Source organism: Galeopterus variegatus, unplaced genomic scaffold (assembly GCF_000696425.1).
Source record: "Galeopterus variegatus unplaced genomic scaffold, G_variegatus-3.0.2 Scaffold21, whole genome shotgun sequence".
NCBI lineage: Eukaryota > Metazoa > Chordata > Mammalia > Dermoptera > Cynocephalidae > Galeopterus > Galeopterus variegatus.
This window is the reverse complement of record NW_007726132.1, coordinates 1513172-1527512: the sequence shown is the minus strand read 5'-3', so window position 1 is coordinate 1527512 and position 14341 is coordinate 1513172. Positions and strand designations below refer to the sequence as shown.

Sequence of the window (14341 nt, the reverse complement as noted above, 5' to 3'; positions counted from 1 at the left end):
CCCTGTCACCATTTTTCCCTCTTTCCCTGTATATCTAAAAGATTTTGTTTGTATGCTTTACATAATGATAGCTGGTGCATAAAGAAACATTACAAGTATTCCTAAAATATGAATTATACACTTTGTTATCTAATGCCTCTTGCCTGAATCCTTAAAGTCAGAAGAAAATAGTATAAACCCTGCTTTTCTTTTTGTCTATGTAGTATCCAACATATCTCTGTCCGTTGTTTATTAAATAAGTATATTGGGTAATATAGATTCTTTTAAATTTGCACAATGATAGAATTTGGCTGTGGTGCCCCCCCAAAACTCATGTGGAAATCTGATCCCTAACGTGGCAGTGCTGGGAGCTGTTTGAGTCATGGGGGCAGATCCCTCATGAATGGATTAATGTTCTCTTTGGGTGGTGGAGGTAGTGAGTAAATTCTCACTGTATTAGTTCCCGTGAGAGCTGGTTGTTTAAAAGACCCTGGCACCTTCTCTCTCTCTCTTGCTTCCTCTCACCATGTGATCTGCTTGTACCCACTGGCTGCCTGTCATTTTCTGCCATGAGTAGAAGCAGCCTGAGGCTTGCACCAGATGCAGCTGTCCCAGAATCGTAAGCAAATAAACCTTTTTTCTTTATAAATTACCCAGTTTCAGGTATTGTTACAGCAACACAAAAACGGACTAATATACACAATTTCATAAAACTTTTCACAATAATGACTTATTCTTAATACTAGGTTTTTACTCACTTCTTGACCTGCTGAGAAGAACATTCTCTGAGAGCTGGCCAAGGTAAATTCACATCACTTATTTAATGATTTAGAGAACGAGAAGGCGGGAAGCCCCTGCCAGGTGAATTCCCACTTCTTTCCACTATATAAGGAAGTCTCCGTGCCCGGTGCTGAGGTCTTTTTCATTCTCTAGGGCAGCTCCCTTTTCTGGTACCATCTCTAACTGGGACAACCCCTTCCTGGAACAGCTGTCCAGCACAAGAGAGACAAGCACCTGCAAATCTCTCAGAGATTTCACAGAATACCTCTTTGTGCTCCTGTTCTCAAGTGCTGCTCATTCTCAACGCCCCTGGTGGGATTGTAAATTGGTTCAGCCATTATGGAAAACACTATGGAGATTCCACAAACAACTACAGATGCTGCCATGCAATCCGGCAATCCCACTGCTGGATGTATACCCCCCAAAATGGAAATTTTCCTGTTGAAGGGATACCTGCACCCCCATGTTTATTGCAGTTCTATCTGCAATAGCCAAGTTATGGAACCAACCTAAATGTCCATCGACAGAGGACTGGATAAGGAAAATGTGGTTTATATACACCACGAAATACTACTCTGCCATAAAAAAGAATGAAATTCTGCCATTTGCAGCAACATGGATGAGCCTGGGGAAAATTACGTTAAGTGAAATAAGCCAGGCACAGAAAGAGAAATATCACATGTCGTCACTCGTAAGTGGGAACTAAAAATTAATTAATTACAAATAAATAAATAGATAGCTAATAAATGATGATAATAAGTTGCAGTTTTAGGAGAGAGTAGAACTGTGTTGGTTAATGGACACAGAACAGCTAGATGGGAAAAATAGGTCCTAGTGATGTACAGCTGAGTTGGGCATTTATCATTAATAATAATTTACTGCAAGGTATTGAATGGTTAGAAGAGAAGAGATCCAATGTCCACATCACAAACACATGATTATGTTTTGCAATGACGAATATGCTGATTACCCTGATTAGACCATCACATATTGTATCCATGCATTGAAATATAACTCTGTACCCCACAAATATGTATAATAAATATGTTTCAGTTAAAAAAAAAATGACTGACTCCCTTCTACCAATGGTCAACTCTTGCCTGGAGCTGTCACCTTTCAGGAAGGTCTCCTCTCACCTCCCAGGAAGGGGACCCTCCATGACTCTTCCAGGCTCATCCTGCACACGAATACCAAGCCCTACATCCAGCAAGTCCTTTTCAAAAAAAAAAAAATCAAGAGAAACACAGAACTAGACATACATTGAATGAAACACCCAGGCACAACCACCCAGAAACACCCATACATGTTACTGGAAAAGTCCAACAGAAGAACTTACATTCGAGAGGAAGCAGATACCTATTCTACATATTCGAAGACTGAACAGAGACAAAAATGAAATGCTGTGACTTTGGGGCTTAAATCTTTAACTTGTTTGAATAATAGTTGCTTTGAAAAGTTTCCACCCCTCCTCCAAAAAATGTTGGCTTATGAAATTCCACAGTGGAGAGAGTGAGTAACAATACACGTTATCACTTTTTAAGTATTCCAAATTCAATCACACAGCATGACAGATTTTTCTGCTTCTATCATGACTTAAAGGTACTTTACAAATAGAAGATGCCCACCATGATCACCGGCCATCTAGGCCCATGAACAGAGGTGGCCGGTCATCAGGACCATCCCTGGGACCTCCTAGGGTACAGGGGACCTTCATTGTACCAGCAGAGCCTGCTGTGCACAGGTAATATCTCCGCAGCTTACCTGAGCTGGCTGGACACCTGAGGCGCAATCAACACCACCAGTTTTCTCGTTGCCCTGTGGTTCCTCAGTGACTGCCCCAGGACCAGGGCTCCCTGGCAGTAGATGTCATTGGTGGCCAGTGTGACAAAGGCCTGGTCGGCCACTGTGGAAATCGACAAGACACCAGAGTTACACTCCTGAGGGATCTCATGGTCACCTTTCTCCCTGCTCACACTTCCCAACTTGTACTCAGCAACAATTCTACAGTGTTTGTTAGTGACACTTATCATTTATCTACCCGTCTGTCTATCCATCTGTCTATCTTTCCATCTATATCTCCTTACCTACCTATCTATCGTATACTGATCTATCATCTAGGTATGTATCTATCATCTACCTATATCTATCTATCAATCATGTATCAATCAACCTATCATCTATATATCTAATTGCCTATCAATCATCTACTTATCTATCACCTATCTATCCGTTTACTTATCTACCAATCTTCTATCAATATGTCAATATATCATCTACCTGTCTGTAATCTATAATCTATCAAATCTATCAATCTAACAACTATTAAACTACGATCTACCTATGTATGTATCTATCTGACATCTACCTGTTTATAATCTATTTATCTAGAATCTATCTACGTATCTATCATCTACTGATCGATCTGCCACCTAACTATCATCTACTTATCTATCTTCACACACATCCTGTCAAAATAAATAAATAAATAAATAAAAACAATTCAGGAAATCGTGCAGGGAACCCCTAAGCATGAGACGCCAACCAGAGTGCTGTTAAATTTCCTGCTGCTACCATATCACAGACATGTGTAGCTACAGTCTCTTATTTTATTTTTCATTAGAGTCTTGAAAACTCACCCAAAGTGTTTAGATCTTAGCTGATAAAAACAGCAAAAAGTGAAAGCGACGGTCTAATTGCCTGCATCAAGGCGAAGACGCCCACTCCACTTAAGAGAGCTGTGTTCTGTGAAGAAGCAGCCAGACGTGTCAATTAAATTCTGCACGGACCAGTTGTTAAAAATACTTTGGCTCAAGAATCTATGAGGCCACAGAGATGGGAGAAGAGATATATTGTCTCATCAACCAAAATGTTCTGTTCCCTAAAGTTCCAACAGAAGAGGAAGAAACTCTCCCAGCAGGTCCTCCTCATGGCCATTTAAAATCTACGTGCACACGGATGATGTGATCTTTCACAGTGACTTTTAAACATCTTGATTCTTGGGCCCCCAAGGGCTTGCTGACTGGATGAAGGGGACGGTGGGGAGGAAACACAGAAATGCTGACAAATCCCACACACTATGTGGGCTGGCCACTGTCTACAAAATTTAAAATTCACTGCATGCAGCCGGGAGGCAGAACACACAGACCTGTGGTTCTCAAAGACCAGGGCGTCCTCCTGTCCAGACCGCAGGGCCCTCCCAGAGGAGGCAGCTCTCCAGCAAGGCCCTACAGATGCACATGTACACTAAATAGAACAAACAGGACAAACACGCTCTGCTGCTTACTTCCCCTGGGCTGTCTGTCTCCCTGACCTTCACATTCCACATACGCCTGTCACAACAGGCTCCTGTCTATGTTTTCCCCACCCTGTGGATTAGGAAGGCATGCAAATCCCAGCATCTCCACTGTGAGCCAGTGTTACAGACTGCAGGTCCAGAATTCAAGTCTGCATAGCAATGTATAGAGATCATGTATATCTATCTTCCTGTGTCATCCATCCACTTGTATCTATGCCTATTACCTATCTGTCATGTACCGAGCTATCATTTATCAATCATCTATTGATCATTTTGTTGCTTTGCCCCCCACGGATTCGTCACCCCACTACCCCTGGGTGACGGAGACACAAAGGATTACTAAAAGCTCATCTCTACTGAGCAGTGAGAAGCCCCGAAGTGGTTAAATTCCCCAGAACCCTCCAGCAAGAGGCAACACTTCCTTGGGAAATTAACCCCGAATTGGGGTTCTCTTCCTGCATTTATTTTCCAGGCTGGGAAGTTACAGGAAGAGAGCATAGGTGGGGTTATAGTTTAACAGTATAGGCTGGTAACTTTCAGTGAAACAAGCCAGATGACATTCCAGTAGACAATTAAGTGATCTTACAGCAATTTCTCAGTATCTTTACATAACAATCAGTAATTAGTCTGTCCTTGAGCCAGCAACCTTGCTGTGCCACAAATCTTTATCTAACACCAGAGACTTTATAGCCTGAGGAAAATTTCCGGTCCTCTGCACGGTTAATATTTGAAACTGCAAAGCTTTGGAAAACCAGTCCCTGTGAGGTACATTCGCATTATGAATATTCTATATCATTTATCAATCATCTATTTGTCTACCAATCCATCGTCTATCTACAGTCTATAGATTACATATTTACAATGATCATCTCTATCTACATTCCATAGATTATACATTTATATCAATGTATCATCTATCTACATCCTATAAATTACATTTTTATATCTGTCAGTATCTACAGTCTATAGATCATATATTTATATCTATCAGCTATCTACAGCCTGTAGATGACATATTTATATCTATCAATTTATCCACAGCTTATACATTGCATTTTTATGTCTGTATATCTTCTCTACAGTCTATAGATTACAAATTTATATCCAGCTACCTTCTATCCATCTATCTACAGTGTATAGATTATATATGTATCTCTATTTGTCATTGGTCTATCTAGTCTATAGATTATATATATTTATGTCTATCCATATCTATCTATCATCTACCTATCTATATCTACAGTCTATTGATTACAAATTTATATTTATTGATCATCTATCTACAGCCTATAGATTACATGTTTATATCTACAATTGATCTATCTACAGTCCACAGATTATATATTTATATCTATCAAATTATTTGTCAGGAGCAGGCATGGACCCATTCACTCCTCTGAAGTGACTTGGCTCTTTTGACTCTAAGCAAAGGAGAGAGGCCGAAGAGGAAGCAAGCATCCAGAATCCTTGTCAGCAAAGGCCAAAGCTGGTTTAGGCAAAGGTGCCGTTTGAGATTTGTCCCCAGACCTCAACACTCAGACAGTGTCGGAAACAAGGCCAGATCTCCGGCCCTCTCAGGGCTTTCCCGATCCATATCTCGACAGAGGGTGGAGACAGAAAGAATCACCAAAGATCACAGTAAGCATCTTCAGACCTAAATATATGACTCAATTAGAGTCTGACCCTTCCAGGTTGACTTTCTTTTTAATTGAGGTGAAATTCATGTAATATAAAATGAACCATTTGAAAGTGAACAACCCAGGGGCATTTATCACATTCACCATGTTGTATAACCACCACCTTTATCTAGTTCCAGAACATTCTTATCACTCCAAAAGAAGACCCTGTCCCGATTAGCAGTCCCTACCAGTCTGCTTTCCCAGCCCCTAGCAGTCACTAATCTTCTTTCTGTCCCTACAGATTTGCCCATTCTGGACATTTCATGCAAATGAAATCAAACACCATATGGTCTTTTGTGGCTGACTTATTTTACTGAGCATTATGTTTTCAAGGTTCATCCACGTTTTTGCCAAGAAAACCTCAACTTATCATCTATCTATTTACAGTGTATAGATTATATATTTATATCTATCTACAATCTATTGATTATATATTTCTATCTATCTGTCATCATCAGCTGTCATGTATCTATTTATCTAACCATAGTTTTTTTAAAAAAAACAACAACAGGGTCTAAAAAGATATTAATGGCAAGTATTATTCATTTAGATATTTCCAAAGCACTGAGCTCTGATCAAAATTACTTCCCCCAAAGAGGCAAAGTTGCCTTTTCTTCCTGGGGATAAACATATTTGGCTTCTGGGAATTCCACAGAATTTCAACAAATTCTCCCATTTCCAGCCTCTCCCCCATTAAAATGTTTATGGGAAATCTTCCAAGGAAAGATGGAGAAAGGGATCCTCCCAACGTCCCCTACCCTATCCATGAGATGAAAGGACAACAGGCTAAAAGGAGATCTGGGGAACACAAGTGTGGACCCCAAGCCACCAAAGAGGCGGGAGGGGACTATCAGCTAGTGTGAGATTTCACAGATCTCTGGCTGGAGGGATACAGAAGTCAAGGGAAATAAGGTTGCTGTGAGCATGTGAGGAGGAGGACCCCACAAGAAACACAATGACCAGCCACACAGCCCACGTCCACCCCGCTGCGACACACACGCCAAGGACGGCAGGGGACGAGAGGCCGGAAACTGGGGCATTTGCTGAAATTCTGCAGAATTCTCAGAATCCAAATATGTTCACCCCCCAGGGGAAAAGGTAAGAGGATCTACCCTAAAAAAAAAAAATGCTTAAAAAAAAATTCACCACCACATAGAAGTGGAATTCCTGACCCGTAACATAACCCTGGCAAATTCAGAGCAGCTGGCAAGCCTTGCATGTAGGCAGAGCTCAACAGGCACGACTCATTTTTAAATATGCAGATGTGGAGGACTGCCAGATATTTGAACAAAACCTTCAACACAAAAGAGAGAACTGGAAAGTTATGAGGTGGGGTGGGTAGGACCCCAAAGGTACCAAACAGTCCGGGGAACAGAAATTCAAGGAACAAAGAAACAGACAAACATACAAACTCGAATTGGTCTAGTTCGTATCCTTCCAAGGGACTGAGAGGAAAATGCACAGTTCTCCAGAAACCAAGAATCAAGTGTTATCAGTAAGAACATTACAGAGATAAGAATTAGCTCCCAGAAATTAAAAATAGGATTCGCCAAAATGAAAATGGAGTAACAATGTTTGAAAATGTCATGGAGAAAATCTCTCGGAAAGTAGGATTAATAGACAAATGGAAAGTTTGAGAGAGCCAGAAACCTACAGGATTAATTCAGGAGGTTCACCCGCATGGATACTGGAATGAGAAAATAGAGGAAAAAATTTTTTTAAAAAAGAGAGGGAAGAAAAGTTTTCAAAGAAATTAAACAGGAAATTTTCTCAACAGCAGAAAGTCTGCATTTTCAGATTGCAAAAGCCCACAGAAAATGCAGAATTTAAAAGCAAACAAACAAAAACCAATCTTCACCCTGAGAACATTTTTGTTGGGATTTCAAAACACCAAGCACAAAAAGAAAATCCTAAAACCTCCTAGAGGATGCAAATAAAATAAAAATGCAAGTTAACCTACGAAGGATGGAAATCAGACTTTTTATCAGCAAGAATGGCTGGTAGACAAAGCACCAATATCTAAATTCCGAGCGAAATACTCTTCAACCTAAAATTCTATATTCAGTGCTCGCTTCGGCAGCACATATACTAAAATTCTATATTCAGACCAAAGAGCATGGATTCTGCACTATTATCCACCACGGGCCATTTCTTACGAAGATACTTGAGTATGTATTCCAAATTGAATGTACGCTTATATTAATTTAATTAAATATATATATGTGTATATATGTGCTTTTCTTTTTTCCTGTTTTGTAGAGGCTGGCAGGTAGGGGGATCTGAACCCATGACACTGGTATTAAAAGGCTGAACTCTAACCAACTGAGCTAACGGGCCAGCCCCCTAAAAATATATTTTTAAAATGCTAAGGCAGATGGCAAAGTAAAAACTAAGACAAACATATACATATTGGAAAGAATCTTAAGCAAACTCGTATAGAACTGAAAATAAGTACCATTTGCAGTGTTTCCTCTTTCATTGGCTACATTCTAACTTTTACGTAATCTCCAACGTATAGATTCTTTAAATCTGAGTAACCGTGTTTCCACATGGTCTGAATTAAAGAACACAGAGGGAAAGGGGCTCATTGTTTGGGGAATGTGACGAGAAAGGTAAGAGAACCCCAGAGAGTCGGGGCTTCTGTTTTGAGATTTCTCCTCTGATTATTCCGACTCTACCTTCAAGGCGCCTCTGAAGCTCATCACTTAGATGGAGAATGTACTTGAAATCACAGTCCAAAGGCCATATTGCTGGGTTTTCCTCCAGAAACAGGTGACTGAGGACAGAACATGCGACTTAGCCCTACAAGAACGAGCTTTGCAGAATACTTACTCCATCCTATTGCTCAGTAAGAAGGAATCCACTTGTCTCCGACCCCAGGTTTTGACCTGAGCTCTTAAGGAATAGAAAACCACCCCCGCCTCCTTCCTGTAGATTCCTTTACAGATCATCGCTTTCCTTGGTCCTTACAACAGCCCCCTAACCCCATCTTCTCTCCCCGAAACACAGAGATGTCACTGGCTGCCCTGAAAATTAGCCCAACATCTGTAGTTTCTCCACGGGCTGCAAATTTAAGTCCAGTCCATAGTCCTGCTAGTTCCATCTCCTACACTCAGCCCCCATGTCTGGCCAGAACTCTCTGGGTCTTCAAACACCTCCTATGGGTGGGACACCAGTGGGCTACTCTGACTCCCTAACTCACTTGGAACTCTCTCTCTGATCAGGCATATGGTAGCTGCTGAGAAGACCACCTGTTCCCTGAAGACCTTCCTCCAAGCCTCCCCCCCAGTCAGCCCTTCTCATCACGGCCTCTCACCTCCCACGTTGAAGGCACCTTTGTCTCTTGTGGCAACTTACCTTCTCTGCTCATTTTCCTTACTGGTGGGCTTTTCTCTGATGCCTTTCCACAGTAAACTCCTGCATGAGTTTTGTAGGGCTGCTGTGAGAAAGGTCCACTCACTGGGGGGCTTAAACAACAGACATTTACTCTCTCCGAGTTCTGGAGACCAGAATTTCAAAATCAAAGCTCTAGGGGAGGATCCTTCCTGCCTTTTCTAGATCCTGGTGACTCCAGGTGTCCCTGGGCTTGTGGCCACTCCAGTCTCTGCCTCTGTCTTTACGTGGCTTCTCCTCTGTGTGTGTGTCCAGAATGATCACATCTAAAGACCCTCAAGTTAATTACATCTGTAAAGACCCTATTTCCAAATAAGTTCTGATTCACAGGTTCTGGGGGTCAGGACATGGACATATGTTTTGGGGGCCACCATTCAACGTCTTACAATTGTATCCAGTTCCCTCCAGAGGCTCCAGGGGAGGATTCTTCCTGTCTCTTCCAGCTCCTGGTGGCTCTAGGTGTCCCTTGGCTTGTAGCTGCATCACTCCAGTCTCTGCCTCTGTCTTCACCTGGTTTCTCCTCTGTGTCTGTGTCTCCTCTTCTTAGATGGACACTTGTCATTCAATTTAGGGCCCACCCTATATCCAGGGTCCTTAACGAATTCTATCTGCAAAGACTCTATTTGCAAGTAAGGTCCCATTCACAGGACCTTTCAGGGACAGTTCAACCCAGTCTGCAATGCTTTGTACGTGAGATGCCCACACTCAGGCACCTGCTTAGAGAAATAATGAAGGACGGAATGAAGGTGGGTGTGGAAGAAATGACATGGTGAAGGGACAGAAGACGGTCTGTGTGCACCCAAGGACCTGCTCTCCATTTCTTGTTCCTTGTGAATTCATTTTCCAGGCACCTCCCATGCATGAGGCTCCATACTAAATGTTGGGTCCAACGGTTGACAAGGTACAATCTCTGTCTCCAGACACCTGCAGTCCAGTGGGGAACGGTGGCAGCAGTAAGCAATGAACAGTGTCAATACCATGTAGCAATTGCTCTTGAAAACAAAATACCACGGTCAGCAGAGTTTCCCAAAGATGTGCCATCTAAGCTGAGGGCCAAAAGGCCAGGAAAAACTTATCAATCCACCAATCGATCAACAAACAAGAATCAATATGTCCATTTTTGAATCCAGGATGTCTAGACACAGTGCACAAAAGCTCCATCTTTAATTTCCACCCCAGCCCAGAAATGCACTTCATAGACAAGAAAGCTGGGGCTGCAGTGATTGATTAATTGTCTGAGGTCACCTCTAACAACAAAGCCTGCAAATGCCCTCGGAATAGCTATTCTGTCCTGCCTTAAGCAATAAACTAAACTAAAAATAACAAAAAGCAGGGAAAGACTGAATCCAGCAAGGAAAAATTCTTGAGCTGAGGTGAGAGGTGCAGATCAGAGGATGCACAGACTTTGAGGAGAACTAAAGTGTTCTCCCAGTGTGGCTGGAGCCTGAGAACAAGGAGTGATTAAATCAGGTAAGGTCAGAGAAGCTGGTTTAAGGTAACACTCAGAACTTTTCTTTTATCCCAAAGGTTACAAGGAGCTCTGCAAGGGCTCCAAGTGGTGAAAGAACGTCCCACTGCATTGGAGAAAGGTCTCTCTGGCCCTCCAGACAGGAGGAAGACACAGCTGAGTTTGTGTAAAGTCAGGTACTGGGGAAAGCATAAGAGAAATGGCCAAGTGATCCAGCACTCATGACTGAATGCACACTTTTATAGCTAATCGTGAGGACATCAATAGAACTGTTACAATCAATGGGTGTCATGGGGTGAATGTGAGCCCCAAAATCACTATGTCGAATTCCTGACCTCCAGGACCTCAGAATGCGACTGTATTTGGAGACAGGATCTTTACAGAGGTGATTAAGATAAAATGAGGTCACTAGGGTGAGCCCTGATCCAACAGGACTGATGTCCTTACAAGAAGAGGCGATCAGGACACAGACATGCACAGAGGGATGACCATGTGAGGACACAGGGACAAGACGCTGTCTACAAGATGAGAGAGGCCTCAGGAGGAACCAGCCCTGCCACGTCTTGATCTCAGACTTCCAGCATCCAGGACAGTGAGAGAATAGCTGTCTGTTGTGTAAGCCACCCAGTCTGTGGTGCTTTGTTATGGCAGCACACGCAGACTCATACAATGGGCTTTTAAACTTAGGGACCTGAGCCAAAGGAAGCATAGCAATCACCTGGTAACTCCTTAAGGTTTAACTCCACATCCAACCGTCCTTTATAAGCTGGGAAACCATCTTTTCCTGCCAAACTGTATTTCCATCATTGTAATTGTCTATTTATTTTACATTTAAGCAATCTGGATCTTTCTCAAATAAAAAAAAAAAAAAAGGTCCCAACAAAGCTATGGAAAGAGCTGATTTTTTTTTTTTTTTGGTTGGACATTCGTATAAAGAGTATTAAATTATTTCTAATTGCAAGGTAATAACATCGAGACATGAAAACTATCTCACTCGATCCTTTTCTACTCATTTATCCTCTCCTCAGCCAGAAGCCCCCCCCCCACATCGTAACAATGAAAAATGACACCTAATTAGATGGACTTATGTTCATTCATTGTTGGTAAAATAAGCTCCCATCGAAAAGTCATAAAGCCAGGCACCAGAAAAATTCTATTTTCAATTGCTTGATGTTTCTGATTCACTTGGTTTGGACACATCTGCTGCTTTCTTGTGACACATCTAAGGCAGACAGGAGCCGAGAGGTCCTGGGAGAGGACAGAATTGCCGTGGTCCCTGGAACGACACACATCACCTAGGAAGTCTTTGGGGACCTGGATGGTGGAGGTGTGGAGAGAGTAAAAGTGGCCCACGGAAGCATAAACAGCCAAGGTACTGAGAGCAGGCCCTTTTCCCAGAGGCTCTCTGAATCGTGGGGAGGAGACAGACAGGGCTGCCTTCAGAGAGAGTTTTATAGAACCACTGGGCCCCTCATCTCTCTCATTGGTTTAGGATGGGCAGAATATTGATCATATTAACACCATTTCAAGACAGCCACAGCAGTTGGAAGAGCCCCCTCTCTGGAGACCAGGGTCCTAAGGCTCCAACTCTCACTCTGGATAAAAAACATGCACCTGTGAAGCTCAGCCACCATGGGCTCAGGAAGGATGCTGCAAAATCCATCTAAAGTGCAAAGACAGACCAGCGGATTTTAATGTAAGAAAGGGTGAAAAATTGATTAATAGATGTTCACATTCCACACCACCTCGCCTTTATGAAACTACCAATTGTCAACTTTTGGTGCCGCAGCAAAGCACTATATTCATAATCACCCAGTGCTACCCAATGCATTGAAAGAATGGGTTTGGCGTCAGTGCCCAATGTGAGAACAAAAAATACACCTGTCACTCTATTCCAGCCTCAGGTCTCACCAAACCAACTCCAGCCTGGAGATCGCAGTGGCTGAGAGTTCTATAAAGGAACCTGTGAGAAGTGTTTATTTCTGTCCCCTGCCTGTTTAAACCGTCTTCAGAAATAGCATCCGCAGCTTTCTCCTCTTCCCTTCTACTCTGAGCTGGGTTTTGTTTCCTGCAAAGAGCTGAACCCCCACACTAGGTCTAGCACATTCCAGTGCTGATCACGATGGGTCCCGATGTCCATCGGTGAATGCTGCCATTGTACGGGCCCTCGCAGCCTTGGGGAACGTGTGGTTTTCACTTTGGAGAGCTCCAAACCCGTCCCTGAAACAGAACCTCTTTTCTGCTGCTTCTTAGAACAGAATCTTACAGAACACCATGTAAAAATGACCCTTTTCTACCCCTGACCCGACAGAAAACAGGATAGAAAGCAGCTCAGTGATTTACCAAATCCCTCCTCGGAATAAAAAATAATCTGTGTCATGGGTTTGTTTTCAAATGCACTCATGAATCATCAAGTCTGGTCTGGTAGGTGAAGGAGGTGTCTTAATAAAAAAAAAGAAAGAAAGAAAGAAAGAAAGAAAGAAAGAAAGAAAGGGAGTGGCATCTTTCTTACCAATTGGGGTTATAATCCATCCTTGCATTTCTATGCCTCTTAAGTCGACTGTCCACATCTGGGGTCAGGCCTTACTTAAGTCCCTTCCAGTTCTCCATTCCAGGCCTGCTGCCTGCTGGGGTGACTAACCCCGGATCTTTATCGGAAAAAGACATTAAGCCCATGGTCTAAACTCTGAGGACCCCAAGGCACTGTCTCCTCAGAGTTTTAAGGGCGTATTAGGGGCACCGGCATTTTCCCACCAGCCTTCCAGGCAGGGAGCAACTCGAGCCATTTCAACGCTATTCCCAAGAAACTAGCCCGTTTAAGCTTCCAGGGCTACCTTTCACAGAAGGAAAACTGTGAAATCTCAAGGCCCCTTAACATGTGATAAGTCACCCCCTTGCCATATGCTGAGACACACCCGCATCTCCAACAGCATCGGAGGCGCCTGGGCTCAGGGTGTGGGACAATCGTGCACTCAAAGCAGGGGTCTCCCCAGCGCAGACCCATGTCGCACGTGCCAACAGGGACAGGGAGGCTGAAGCCAAGGAACACTGCGCTACTCACCCGGCATGGTCTGAGGTGCCGCGCGCGGTGGGCGCAGAGGGGCCGGCGTGCGCCTGGGCGCTGCGGACAGACTCTCCAGGCCACGCAGCGACAGAGCAGAGGCGCCGTCTCCAGGGGACCCGCGTGGAATTCCAGGCCCGCCTGTGGGCGACAGCGCGGCGTTCCCGACACCCTCCGCTGAAGACCCCGCAGGCCTCCCTCGTCCCTCTACCGACCTCTGCGCCCTGCACGTCCTCCACTGCCCTGGGCCGGGCGCCCCTTGGCCCCCCGGCCCTCCCCAAAGTCATCTGTGACCCTGTTGCGTTCAGATAACCCTTGAGGCCCTCGTGTACTTGGTGACAGCGTCTGCACGCCCCCCGCCTGGGTCCCCACGTGTCCCGCACCTCCTCCTGGCTCGGCCTTGCTCTCGACCCCCGGCCAGGGTCCCCACGACCCCCGGCCCGCTGAAGAGTCATCTACAGCCCCGCCGCGCCTCGCACCTCCTGCGATGCACGAGCATCCTCTGCCTCCCAGCCTGGGCCGGCGCCCCCAGGTCACCCCTATCTCCACCCTGGCCCACCGCAGCGCCCCGAGTCCCCGTGGTACTGACTTTTTGTGCCCTCGGGTGGATTCTGCCCTACGACCCCCAGCATCTCCTCTGCGCTCTGGCAGCCTCTGACCCAGACCGATGCCCCAGACCCCCACAC

At 44.2% G+C, this 14341-nt stretch overlaps 1 protein-coding gene across 1 annotated transcript in view; it reads right to left on the bottom strand.

Moving 5' to 3' along the window:
- GYG2 (glycogenin 2) overlaps positions 1–13662 on the bottom strand; it is a 44266-nt gene extending 30604 nt beyond the window's left edge. The window contains exons 1-2 of the mRNA XM_008568227.1: positions 13656–13662; positions 2521–2662 (exon numbers count right to left, since the gene is read on the bottom strand). Of these exons, the coding sequence (XP_008566449.1) occupies positions 2521–2662; positions 13656–13662 (149 nt within the window). The remainder of the gene's footprint in view (positions 1–2520; positions 2663–13655) is intronic.
- Positions 13663–14341: the final 679 nt, after the last annotated feature.